Source organism: Mastigoproctus giganteus, chromosome 9, assembly GCF_048544385.1.
Source record: "Mastigoproctus giganteus isolate SK-2022 chromosome 9, ASM4854438v1, whole genome shotgun sequence".
Classification (NCBI taxonomy): Eukaryota; Metazoa; Arthropoda; class Arachnida; order Uropygi; family Thelyphonidae; genus Mastigoproctus; species Mastigoproctus giganteus.
In genome coordinates, this window is record NC_143583.1 from 40,777,735 (window position 1) to 40,792,166 (window position 14,432).

Sequence of the window (14,432 nt, forward strand, 5' to 3'; positions counted from 1 at the left end):
AGAGATTAGAAAATCAGAAGAGAGCAGTTTCCCCTTTAACTCAGCTCTTCCACTTTATCTATTGTTTTGCAGAAAGTATAATGGTACACTGCCTTCCACATGCGAGTCATCCACACCTTTCAATAAATTTTGCTTATCTCTATTTACATGGCAGGTACATGTGGGTCCTAAAATAATGTTTGTTTTAGCTGCTGTGAAATAACCATACAATGCCTAAGAAGAACTTCTTGAGTGTACTGGAAATAGTGGAATCTAACAGTGTGGATCAAAGTGTTAAATAAAAAAAAATAAAAAAACCTTTTGAAAAACTATGCTTCAATTCTCAAACTGCTTGAGGAAACCAGGCCCGGTCAGAAGCGTGCAAAATTACACCTGCATACAGATGTAAATGAAGCCATTTTTAAGTGGGTGAAGTTGATTCAAGGTAAAACGTGCTGATATCAAGACCATTAATAAAAGAGAAGGCTATGGAGTACACATCTTTTCTGGGCATAAGATTCCAAGAAAGTCCTAGTTGGCTAGACAAATTAAAAAAGCATCATAAATTACTCAAAAAAGTTAATTTTGGTGAACGTGGAGGTGTAATCAAAGAAGACTCTACCCACTGGAAAGAAATAAGCATAATTGCAAAAGCAGGTTTGCTAAAATGCCAATTAACAATGAGGGGGTGGAGGTTAACTATTACTAATTTTTGAACAATCTTGGGTATGAATAAGAGAGAGAGAGAGAGAGAGAGAGAGAGAGAGAGAGAGAGAGAGAGAGAGAGAGAGAGAGAGAGTGCGCGCAAGCGATATCTGATCAGTGAAAAAATTGTTCTTGATAAATAAATTAATTTTCTGTTCATACTCTGGAACGATACATATGGTCAGGAGTTCACAAGATAGAGAGAATACAAGAAACTCCACCATACTTAGCAGTCACAGGCCTGAGCCCCAGTCATTCACTTTCCTCCACCTCACCATCAATATTGTCATTATTTCTTTGAATACTACTGAAAATGTTGGAGTTACTCAGTATTCAGCTACTGTGACGTGGCTGCTGTAGCCGAAAATGAAGGCAATGAAGATTTAAACTTTTCAAACACAAAACAGTAGCAGCATTTGAAACTCTGCATTAAGGCCCTCAGTGTGAGGAAAATGTTCCTGAAAATGTATTTATTTGAGTGTTTACACAAATGCAAGCATTTTTATGAACAATGTATCTGAAAATTCAGCGTACAACAAAAAATAACCAAGTACTTCACAAAATTTAAGTCTATATGTACTAATATTGTATGCATCATGTACAAAATAATAGAAACACTCAATACGAAAGTAGTTGTTTCTGTAATGGCCTCATGACATATTTATGAACATGCAGTGATTATTTTTTCTTTGTTTCTTGCAGGTAGTACTCTGAAGGAAAGATGATAAAAGCTGATGCTTATTTAGATTTGATTTTATTGGTGCAAAAATGACATGGTTTATACTGCACCAGGAGCTTATTTAGAGGTGATGCAAAAGGATACATGATAAAAATGACCAATCTGACTGAATTCCAAAGAGGTCAAATTGTTGGTACATATTAAGCAGGGGCACTAATGACTAAAACTGTTGATTTGTTTTTGAAAAGAGAAGGCTAAGAAGTAAACATCTTTTTTGGGCATAAAACATTCCATGCAAGTTCTGGTTGGCTTGACAAATTTAAAAAGCACCATGGATTACCTGAAAAAGTTAATTACGCCTCCAGTTTCACCATTGAAAGTGGAGGCGTAATCGAAGAAGACTGTACCCACTTTTAAGAAATAAGCTGTGAAAAAAGTTATTGAGGACTATGAGCACAAAGGTGCTCATAGTCCTTTGACTCATATTCAATCCATATTCAATGCTTTGTTTAATATATCCAGAGCAACTGCAATGAAAGTAATGTCTGCATTCACCAAGTACGGAAAAACAAAATCTGACAGAACAATTTTGGCAGAAAATTGAAACTGACTGAAAGACTACTGGACACTGAAAAGGATTGTAGCCTGAAAACATAAAACTATTGCCTCAAAAATAACTGCAGCAATTAATGAGTCTCAGCAATCCAGTTTCTAGTAAAACAGTTCAGCAAGAACTTCATAAAGCGAAATTTATAGCAGAGCAGCTATTGCCAATCACTTGTTACTGATAGTAATGTTAGAAAGAGGATGCGTGGTGGAAGCAGCACAAAAACTAGACTTGAATCTTACAAACAAGTCATTTCCAGATAAATCATTCATACCTTTTCCAACATCAGGGAGAGTTCATGTTTGGCAAAGAAAAACGAATTAATCATCCTGACTGTCTCATGTCAACTTTCATACATGGATGAGGATCAACAATGGTGTGGGCAACAATATCTTGGTATTCTTTAGATCCTATCATCCCCTGAATGGACAAATTACTGCCAATGATTATTAATATTCTGAGTGACCAGGTTCATCCCACGGTGTGAACGTTGTTTCCCACAAACAACCATGTTTCAAGATGATAATGTTACAATACACACAACCAGATGTGTCTGATCTTGGCTTGAGGAGCATAATACAGACTAATCTCTCATGGCCCGCACAATCACCAGACTTAAATGTTACTGAGACACTGTGGGCACATTTAGAGAGGAGAGTAAGAGGCAGATTTTCCTCCATCTTGATCAACCAAGGAGCTTGAAAAGTTCATCCATGAAGAATGATCCAATATTCTTCTTGAGGCAGTTCAAGATTTATTTTAATTTATTCCACACAGAACAAACTGTTTTACAAACAAAAAGTACCCCAATACCAAATTGGTGTATACCTGTAACTCTTATCACAGGTGTACATATTAAATTAATTGTTTTAAAAAGGTATACAATTTATTTATTCACACTTATTTTTGATTTATTTCCCATATTTTACTATATGTTGAATTCAAAGGTCACATTTCTTTATAACAAAAGTTCTGTTTAACAAATTTTTTCAAGTGTTCCATCAATTTCATTATATAGAGGTCCAACTGTATATAGAACATAAATAAATACCTCTGTATTTAAATATTCCTGAATTTTTTTTATTTTTCTCATTAATATGAATATTTTAAAAGCGCACGCACACACACACCTTCTCTAACAGATATCAAAAGGAAAACACAGTACTTTACTAGTACCAAAGTGCAGCTAAAAACATTCTATGGATAAAAATATGTCAGCAAAGGTGTAGTGGGTGAAATTTACCCAAAGGCATTTTTTAACCACAGTATCGTCATCAAACACCTCTGGGTAATTTTCGAGTTGTCCTGGGGCTAACACTCACAGGTTAACAGTGTTAGCATTAGAAAGGCCGAATAATGATGATGCAAGAAAGTAAACTTTTTCTGCCAAAAAAAGAAAAAAAAGTTTATTTTTTTACTGCCCATTTTATAATATTGACCCTTTTCCTATCATTTATTTTGTAAAGCTAAAGGTTGAATTGGATGGCCATCTATGATCCAATTCTACCTTTAGCTTTACCAAACTCTTGCCATGGCCATCTTGGGATATGTCATTGCAAAGATCTACATGAAGATAAATTCCATGAGATTCAAGCTTTGTATTTCTTCCTAGGATTTTACATTTATGTTCATTTACTCTTCTCTCTCACAGTAAAAATATACCTCTTTCATTTATTTTAACCATTCCACTTCAGGACTCATACATCTCAATCAGATGGATAACTCTATAAGATAGCATAACTACACTAGCCAAGATGTACAAGCAGTCCAAGAGACATTTACTGCAGTGCCACCTTGCTAAACTATACTGCTGTTTTTAAGGCATTTGCTACACTATACACAATAATGGTGTGAAATTAACCTATGTTTTAAAGGGCATTTTTTTCTTCAAATTATCTCTAGAAGCTTTCTTAAATTTGGCCACGATAAACACCCTTTAATATACATATTACATAAACATAGCATAATAAGAAATGCATGAAACCAAAATGATATCCAATCTGCAAATTAGGTGTCCATTATGGAAGAAAATGCTAAGATTATTAGTAATGCTAAGAGTTATACCAACTTACGTAGGCGAATCTTGACTGCTAACAGACCCTGATCTTTGCAACTTAGCATCAACTGGAGATGCTGGGCGAATGAAACTGGTTCCAAATGAAGCATTTGACACAGGAGGGCCTACAAAATGAATATTTTATACTGGTTTACTTTGGTTAGGGCTACAAATCTATGAGGGAGCAGGATAATCTAAGCAGGAAATAGAACGAATAGAACTAAGGTAAATAGTGAATAAAAGGAGTGATATTATATCCCGAAGGATTGATTTACACTATCGCTGTGAACCCAAACATCTACTAAGCATAATATATTTTGGATAATGATGATGCAGGTGGTGTATGAGCAGAAAACTTGCTGTCAGTCCATTACCTTTACAATGCACCATCATTTAGTGAATGTCACCTGGTCAGCCTTGCAATGCAGTAGTTATTTTAATGGCTATTTTTAGTAACTATTTGTATGCTGCTTTGTCTGAGTTTTGACAGTATATACGTAAATCTTAATTTTGGGTATTCTGCATTGTGATTGCTATCACTTTGCAAGTCTTAATCACTTTTATCCCTCCCTCTGCAGTTTTTGTATTGTTATACAAACACCAGTTATTGAAAACCCAAAAATGTGAGGAGGAGGGAACAAAGTAATCTTACATCACTGCATATTTAACCAGAGAATACAAATTCTAATCAATATGACTTCACAATCCAAGTGTCTATAAGAGTGTGAGCTGCTTAAACAATAAACTCTATACTCTTATGGAATTGGTTATGTACAGCTGAATTTGACTTCACGCTGGTATCTGAAACCTGGTTCCAACTGCAATACAATCTATTTCATCAGTTCACAACTAATTTTAAATATGCTTTTATTACTGCTTCTCAAGTGAGAAAACAAGGACAGAAACTTTGCATACTGGTGAGAAATATCAAGCACTATTATTAAAACCTGGTTACTGGTAATCAATGATCTTGAGATACTTTCTCTTAAAGTTAAACACTAATTGGTTTTGTGTAGTTTTTAGTTATTTTGCAGCACTTATAGTAGTAATGGAAGGCATGTGTGATGCAAGAAAGCAATCATATGAGCTTATGTAGCATCAACCAAAAAAAAAAAAAATAATAATAATTTCACACATCCATTCCCTCTAAACGTTTGTCCAGTTCCTCTTTGAATTTATTTAAGCTTTCAACTTCCATGACAGATGGAAGTTTGTTCCAGCAATTAACAACCCGCTAAAGGCAAATTTCCGACACAGTTCTACGTCTTTCCTCAATTTGAATTTATGCCCCCGCAGGTTCATAATCTGAGCAAGCGGAAGAATCCTATCAGAATTCAGCGTGCTTAACTCATTCAAGGCCTTATACACTCGTGCCTAGTCTCCAGCTGCTGCAATTTACAGAACTTAAGCCTTTCTTGGTAAGAGGACCCCTTCGTTCCCCTCACCAATGTTGTTGCCCTTCTCTGCACATACTCAAGCAACTCTACATCCTTCCTAAAATGAGGCCTCCAAACCTGTACACAGTACTCAAGGTGTGGCCTGACCATTGCATTATCACCTTTTCCCTTTAGGATGTAATACAATTTTTAGATATGGTGTATACACAGCTTAAATCTACCCAGCTCCTTGACATAACAAATCCTCAACAATGTCCCCACAAACACACTACTCAGACCTCTTCCAGTCATTATCTGGAAAATTAGAAGCAGAAAGATTATTTACTAAGAAAAAATTCCTGTATATCATTGGCAATACCCCATGACCTGTTCTGGCAGGCTGTCTGCACTGCTCGGAAAACTTTATGTCTGACTGCACAATTACTCCCAGATCTTTTTCATTTTCTACCACCCTAAGTGCAGTACCATGCAGTCGGTATGTTTCTCTGGAGTTATTTCTACCCGTATGCAGTACAGTAAACCCTCGCTATTCGCGGGGGTTACGTTCCTGAGAAATGTCGCGAATACCGAAAACGCGAATACTGAGTTATGGCTCCCATAGTAATAAAGGGGTTCCGTTCCAAAGTATGAAATATATAAGAAAAACTAGTCTAAAATTTTGTCTATGTATGTATTATATGTACCTTCATAATATGACTGTACATGACAGTACATAGTGAAATGCAAGCATATGGCATCGAAATGAAAATAAGAAACAATTTAATATTAAATGCAATATTTATTAGAAATTTCAAACAAATCTTTCAAATCAGCGCCTTTGCTAGCAAAAAAAAACATCCCGCCAGTGCTATCACCAGTTTCGCTAAAGTGTTGATAAAGAAGTTTTGCCTTTTCACGAATGATGAGTGAACTTAACGGAATTTTATTTTGAATTCGGTCTTCTATCCACAGATTTAAAGGTTTTCCATTTTTTTAAATTTAACATCACGAGTTACAGAGCAAATTTTTGAAGCAATTAGCGCGGTTTCACGGACACTACGGCAGATTTTTTCTTCCGATTTCTTGTTTGATTGTACCGTTGACTCATTGATTTTATAATGTTTTGCCACTGAGGAGACACTTTCACCTTTAGAAATTTCGTCTAATAACTCAATTTTATTCGCTAGTGTCATCACCTTCTTTGATATTTTCACATTTCTCTTTTTATTCGTAGCCATATTTTTGTAGGGGTTAGAAAGAACTTGACCACAATAAAGTCACTTTCTTCCGTTAACGCACTCGAAAAAGTCTGTTTTACACTGCAAAACGGTAGAGTTATCATTTTTGTAAGCATATCAATTTATAAATTGATAAATTTATTCAATTTATAAACATATAAATTAAAATCAAACGACGAAACCTTCCATGACTAACACATACTGAACAAGGATTAGCGAGAAACATCCACGCTCGCGATTTTTTTCACCCCTCTACCCCCACCCACTGAGCGCTGTTTTGACCGGGAAAGATAATTTTAGCCACGCCCATGTTTTTTATGGCGGAAAATATTCACGGCGTTTTAAAATTCACATTTTTTTAGGTTTCATTTTATATTAAATCGGCGATCGCGAATACGCGAAACCGCGAATACAGATACCGCGAATAGCGGGGGTTTACTGTACTTTGCATTTGTCAATTTTAAACTTCAATTGCCATTTCTCAGCTCATCTGCCCAACTTTTCTAGATCCTGTTGCAGTAGCAACACTGCCATTACTGTCATTAACAGCCCTGCCAACTTTCGTATCATCTGCAAACATCGACATTAAGCCTGATATACCTTCATCAATATCATTGATAAATATACAAAACAATAGTAGGCCCAACACCGACATACACTGAACCCTGGTGGACTCACTAAAAACATTAGTCCACGAAGAGCATCATCCATTAATTACCACTGTCTTCTTCCCCTCAACCACCCTTTTATCCATTGTAGCAACTTACCCTTAATACCATACTGCTCCAATTATTGACAAAAGCTTTCTTGAAATCCAAGTATAATATATCAATATTTTTTGCATCCAGTTCCTTTGTAACCATATCATAGTATCCAATCAAATTTGTCAGACAAGACTTTCCCTTAACAAACCCAAGCTGTGTCTGAAATATTACTGCAGTCTTGTCTAGATGATCCTGCAATGCATCTTTAACCACTGACTCCATTATTTTCCCAAAAATAAGTTAAACTAACTGGTCTGTAATTACTTGTGTCACCATTACATCCCCCTTTGTGAATTGAAGATATATCTGCACATCTCCAGCCGTGAGGACTTCCCCTGAGTACAAGGATGCTCTAATAATTATGGCTAAGGATTTCCTTACTTCCTTTGCCACCTCCTTTAATATAACTGGATAGATCCCATCCACACGAGGTGCCTTTCTTATGCTTAACTTCAACAATTTCTCCTCCACTTTGCTCTCAGTTATTACAAAATCATTAAGCACTCTGTTACAGTTTGATAAACTGTCTGGCATTTTACTCCCTTAACTCCTCATGTGAATGTAGATGCAAAATACTCATTCAGATTACAGCTATCTGAGGAGGATCATCAACAATCAAGTGTACCAATATGATTCATCCCCTTGCTTCTAGAATTTATATAAGTAAAGTACTTGCTGTTTTTCTTAGCATCCTTTGCCAAAGATTTCTCATAATCTGCCTTCGCTTGCCTAATCTCTTTTGTGACTTGATTACAGACTAGCGTATATCTACCATAGGTTTCTGTGTTGTGTCACCTGATAATTTATATGCATCCCATGCATTTTTCTTCTCTGCCAAAAGTCTTATTAGTTCATCTGACATCCATTTAGGCCTAAACTTTGAACAATATTTCTTAATTGGTATGACAAGCCTAATAGCTTGCTCAATTAGTTCCTTGAATGCTTCCCACTTAGAATATACTAAATTTTATAAATGTGATGCCATGAATAAGTTTTGCAATTGGATTGCGAAGTTTCTAAACAGATAAACAAAATTATTATTGCTGGGGAATTTAACTTATACATGTAGACTGAGGCTGATATTTTAAACACTTCAAATCCGATGTAGATACAACTAGTTATCATTTGATTAATACCCCTCTTATTCTTAATCACAATTACCATAACAGAATATTTTCCCATACCAAAATTAATCTGGCACTATTACACAGTATATTTTTTCTGTCTAATCATTTATCTCTAGGTTTTATAATATACTCTGCCATGTCTCAAAGTTCACATGGGTTGTTTAAAAGGACAGTAAAAACGAAAAAAATAAAAGAAATGTTTCTTCCCAAATACAGAGACGTGGTGTCACACAGATATAGGCAGTGCTGAGTTGGAATTTGGGGAGTACAATTTGTATAGGAAGGGAGGAGGGGTTATGGTGTTAGTTAAGAAACACAAAATCTAAGAAGGTGTATCCAATTGATGTTGGTGGACAATGCAGTGTTGAGTCTGTTTGGTGGGAAATAAGCACCTAGAAAGGAAAAATGAGAGTAGGTATGTGTTATAGGTCTAATGAATCTGATGAGTATAATGAGCAATTGTGCAGAGAAACAGAGTGGGTCAGTAAATCAGAACGTCTTATAATGGGAGATTAACTTTCCAGATATTGACTGGAATTTGTGGGTTGGTCACTCGCACACTAGCAAGACTTTTGTGGATTTATTGGATGACTGTTTTCTACAGCAACATGTTCGAGAGGCAACCAGAGAGAGTAATATTCTTGATCTGATTATCAGTAGCGATTCTTCATGAATTAAGAATCTGCAGATAAAGGAACCACTGGGCGACAGTGTATTGATGTGGGAATTATTTAAAGATGTAACTACCATCAAGGTTAAAGGGAAGGGCTTTTGCTTTCGTAAATGTGACTACAGAGGTCTCAGACAGTTTTTAAATTCTGTACAGTGGGATCAACTGATGATGTTACCAACAGTGAATTCTAAATGGGAAACCTTCAGGGTTTGTTCGTTTGTTTGTTATTTGGTTTTTAGGAGAATTAGCAACTAAGCCATATTGCTCCGGGATATGCGATGGTCATTCCCTGACCTTTCCACATCCTCCGTATTTGGTGGTGACGGGCTAGAACCCCGGTTTAATCAAGAAGCGTGTGCTACGCACTGCTGCTCCTTCCCACCTGGCTACGGAGGCGCCAGTGAGGCTAGTGGCAGAGAAGAAGAATGTATGGAATGCATATAAAGTATCAGGTGATACAGAAGCCTATTGCAGGTATAAACTAGTCTGTAATCAAGTTGCAAAGGAGATTAGGCAGGCGAAGGCAGATTATGAGATTTCTGGCAAAGCATGCAAAGAAAAACAGCAAGGAGTTCTTTACTTACGTAACCTATAGAAGGAAAGGGATGAATCAGATTGGACCACTTAACATAGATGGGTTGAAAATTGATGATCATGCTCAGGTAGCTGATAAACTGAATGAGTATTTTGCATCTATATTCACACAAGAGTTATTCAATAAGGGGAGTGCCAGAAGTTTATCAAATGCTAACAGGGAGTTAAGTAATTTTGTAATAACTGAGAGCAAAGTTTTTTTTTTTTTTTTTTATGAAAACCCCAAACACGAAAGGTATCAAAACCTATAGTACTTAGTACAGTGCATGGGTTAAAGGAGAAGTATGGGGGGGGGATGCCGGAAACTTTGCTCTAGAGACTAAACATGGGTTTGACCACTTCAAGCCTCCAATAAGCAAAGTGGTGGTATTTCACCGGTTGATGAAAGTCATCTACCACCTAAAGTGGAAGAGCAATTGTTGAAGTTAAACATAAGGAAGGCACTTGGGGTGGACGGGATCTATCCAATTATATTAAAAGAGGCAGCAAAGGAAGTAAGCAAACCCTTAGCCATAATTATGAGAGCTTCCTTGGACTCAGGGTTGGTCCCCATGGACTGGAGGTGTGCAAATGTATCACCAATTCACAAAGGATGTTCAAAAGGTGACAAGTAACTACCCTGTTAGTTTAACTTGTGTTCTGGGAAAAATAATGGAATCACTGGTTAAAAAGCATTGCAGGATCATCTAGACAAGACTGCAGTAATAGTTAAGACACGGTATGGGTTTGTCAGAAGGAGGTATTGTCTGACCAATTTGACTGCTTATTATGACGTGTTCACAAAGGAACTGAATGCCAAAAATAATTTTGCTAGCATATACTTGGATTTCAGGAAAGCTATTTGATACTGTTGTACAAATTGGAGAGGTATGGCATCAAGGGTAAGCTGCTACAATGGATAAAGGGATGGTTGAGTGAGAGACAACCGAGAGTGGTAATCAATGGACACTGCTCTTCATGGACAAAATGTTATTAGTGGAGTTCCCCCAGGGTTTGGTGTTGGGCCCATTGTTGTTTTGTATATGTATCAATGATATTGATGAAGGTATATCAGGTTTCGTGTCCAAGTTTGCAGATGATACAAAGGCTGGCAGGGTTGTTAATGACAGTATGCTACTCCAACTGGATCTAAATAAGTTGGGAAAATGGGCTGAGAATTGGCAACTGGAGTTTAACATTGACAGATGCAAAGTACTGCATATGGGTAGCAATAACCAAAGAGAAATGTACCAACTGGGTGGTACTACGCTCAGGGAAGTGGAAAGTGAAAAAGTCCTGGGGGTAATTGTGCAGCCAAATATGAAGTTCGCTGAGCAGAGCAGACAGGCTGCCATGGCAGGTCATTGAGTCTTGTCAATGATATATAGGAATTTTGCAAGCAGGGACAGGGAGGTGATAATCCCATTATACAAGGCAATGGTCAGGCCACACCTAGAGTACTGTGTACAGGTCTGGAGACCTCATTTTAGGAAGGATGTAGAGTTGCTAGAATGAGTACAAAGAAGGGTAACAAGATTGGCGAGGGGAACAAAGGGGTTCTCTTACCAAGAAAGGCTTAAGTTCTGCAAATTGCAGTGCCTGGAGAGTAAGCACTTGCAAGGTGATCTGATTAAGGTGTATAAGGCCTTGAATGGGTTGAGCAAGCTGAATGCTGATGGGATTCTTCGTCTTGCTCAGACTAAGAACCTGAGGGGACATGGTTTCAAATTGAGGTAAGACAGTTGTAGAATAGATGCCTCCGTAGCCAGGTGGGAAGGAGCAGCAGTGCGTAGCACACACTTCTTGATTAGACCAGGGTTCGACCCTGTCACCACTAAGTATGAAGGATGTGGAAAGATCAGGGAATGACCGCATATCCCGGAGCCGGAGCAATATGGCCTTAGTTGCTAATGCTCCTAAAAACCAAATAACACAACATACAGTTGTAGAACAGATGTGTGGAAATTTGCCTTTAGCCAGAGGGTAGTTGATTGGTGGAACAGGCTTCCATCTTTTGTTGTGGAAGCTAATAGCCTAAATAAATTTAAGGCCAAGCTGGACAGCATTTGGAACAAATGGAGGGATGAAATGGGAGGGGTTTTTTTTTTTTTTTTTTGGCTGATGCTGCATAAGCTTGCTTTCTTGCATCGTATGCCTCTACTAATGCTAATCTCTGGGTTTTATAATATACTCTGCCATGCCTCAACATTCAGATGGGTTGTTTAAAACAAAAAAAATAAGAGAAATGTTTCTTCCCAAATACATTAATCATGTAACACATAGCATATGTTATATGGTATGAGAGATTGCCAAGACTTTATTGGGTAATAAAGATGTTTACAATTTATATCACTGTATATGGTGGTAAAACAGTGAAAGTGCAGTTTTTCCACTACATACAACACTGAATTCTGCCATCATATATAACACTATAAATAAGGATAATTGTGCTATTTCTCCTTATTTTAAACCATGCTGAAGTGGTCATACTATCTTATATTTTTAAACTAAAAACAGAATTCAGGTTATAAAAAATAATTAAAAGCACCCTCACTGGTTATGTATCAGAGTATAGCAGCTTATTAAGAAAGATTAAAATTAAAGATTAGGAAGATTAAGTCATCTGGAAGAAGTGTTGCTTGCACCTGATCGTTAATTACTGATTTTGACATTATCAGCAAATTTTGACATTACATCCTACATCTTTTTATTGATATCATTAAGAAAATCAAAAAACAACAGTGGTCCCAGTAATGGTCTTTGGGAAAACTCACTGCTTACATTAGCCCAATCTGAAGAGTAACTATTAATCAGAACCTTCTATCTCCTACCTTGCAGCCATCCTGTGTTTCAGCTAAGGATTTTTCCCATGATCATAATATGTTCCAGCTTATGTGGTAACCTCTCATGCAAGACTCAAATTAAATGTTTTGCTGAAATCCAAGTAAACAATGTCAAAATAGCTAAATGGGTTGGTTAAACATGATTTTCCCTTTACAAAGTATGCTGTGTTTTTTTCAGAATTCCATTTCTATCTACAGTTAGTCCCCGAATTACGTAAGCCTGAGTTACGTAACTTCGGACTTATATAAATTTTTTTGGTAAAATCATAAAGACACTTTCTGTATCATTTTTAAGAGTGAAGTAGTAGTCGAATGAAGGAACAATAAGAATCAGTTTTTATTTTCATTCCCATACAAACTATGTTGGATAATAACCTGTGGCATAACTAGAATCTAGGTAAATTAGTAGGGTTAAAACTTAATTTTCTGCTTTAAAAAATTCTGAAGAAATATTCGACGTGTTTGAGACAGATGAACTATGTCAAAGCACTTCAGAGAAACCACATGGTTTCTCTGAAGTTCAAGCCACGTGGACCGTATCCCATTGGCAATTTCATCGGAGAATTACACTCTAGCCCTTTATCTCCACATCCCTTCCTTTCTTTCTGGATTGTAGAGTCAGTTCAGTTTTGTTCAAGAGCAAAGTGAGAGCTTTTGCTCGCATTTTGTATGTAATATTTGTTACATGTTGTGGTGAAGTTCATTGTTACATTGTGGTGAAGTTCACTGTTACATTGTGGTGAAGTTCAAATTCATGTTGTCCTACCATTTTGCATGTTTAGTGTTCAATTCGCATGTCGTAAGGTGCAACAGCATCTCTTGTAACTTAACCCTGTGAAGTCCTTTACAAAAAATTTCATTTTGACCGTTATCATGGTGCCGTCTAAGAGAATAAATAACAGCAGTACTACTTCACTGCCTTCCCCAGATAAAGTTTTTAATTGTTATGGTATTTAACTATTTTTCTTCATTCTTCTGATGATGATATGTGGTTTTTGTAATTTTGACACATCAAGGATATAGTAGCAATATTTTATTAGTCATTCCGAAGTTACGTAAAATTGTTTGTTAGTTATTTGGTTTTTAGGAGCATTAGCAACTAAGGCCATATTGCTCCAGGATATGCGGTGGTTATTCCCTGAATGACCTTTCCGCATCCTCCGTATTTGGTGGTGACGGGCTCGAACCCCGGTCTAATCAAGAAGCGTGTGTTACGCACTGCTGCTCCTTCCCACCTGGCTACGGAGGCGCCAGTTACGTAAAACCCAACTTACGTAAGAAGTCCTGGAATGTATCTCTTACATATGTCAGGAACAGACTAAATAATCTTGTACTGTACTGTACTCATGATCATTGCCTCTGTGATTTTCCGTACTACTCAAGTCAGAATAACCAGTTGATAGTTACCCACTTCATTCTTCAAAACATCTTTATGTATTGGCAACAGACTGGCTCTTGCCCAGTCCAAAGGTTTCTCCTAAGTACAATTTAATTCTTCAGAATTGAGTATAATGGTTACTTGCAGCTGCCCACCAAATTACTAGGTTATATGCCATCAACCCCGGGAGCATTACTCAGCTTTAGGCTATAAAAGCTTTCTAATAAATAACCTTCTGAAATTTTAATATCACTAATTTCATGCTTCTGAACTTCACTTGCACAGTTTCTCTGTAAATATCAAAGCAAAGTTCCTGTTAAATTCATCTATTCTTCTCTTCTTTATATTAGCAAATGTATAAAATTCCTTTTCCTCATTCTTTGTTATCTTAGCTAGCAATTTCTCATAACTTGTATTTGCCAACTTCTTCTGTG

General features: G+C 36.8%; 1 protein-coding gene across 1 annotated transcript in view; it reads right to left on the bottom strand.

The window, feature by feature from the left end:
* Positions 1–14,432, bottom strand: part of Dap160 (dynamin associated protein 160) — a 531,520-nt gene that overhangs the window by 413,316 nt on the left and 103,772 nt on the right. Inside the window, exon 6 of the mRNA XM_090381606.1 lies at positions 4,043–4,151. Within this exon, the coding sequence (XP_090237732.1) occupies positions 4,043–4,151 (109 nt within the window). The remainder of the gene's footprint in view (positions 1–4,042; positions 4,152–14,432) is intronic.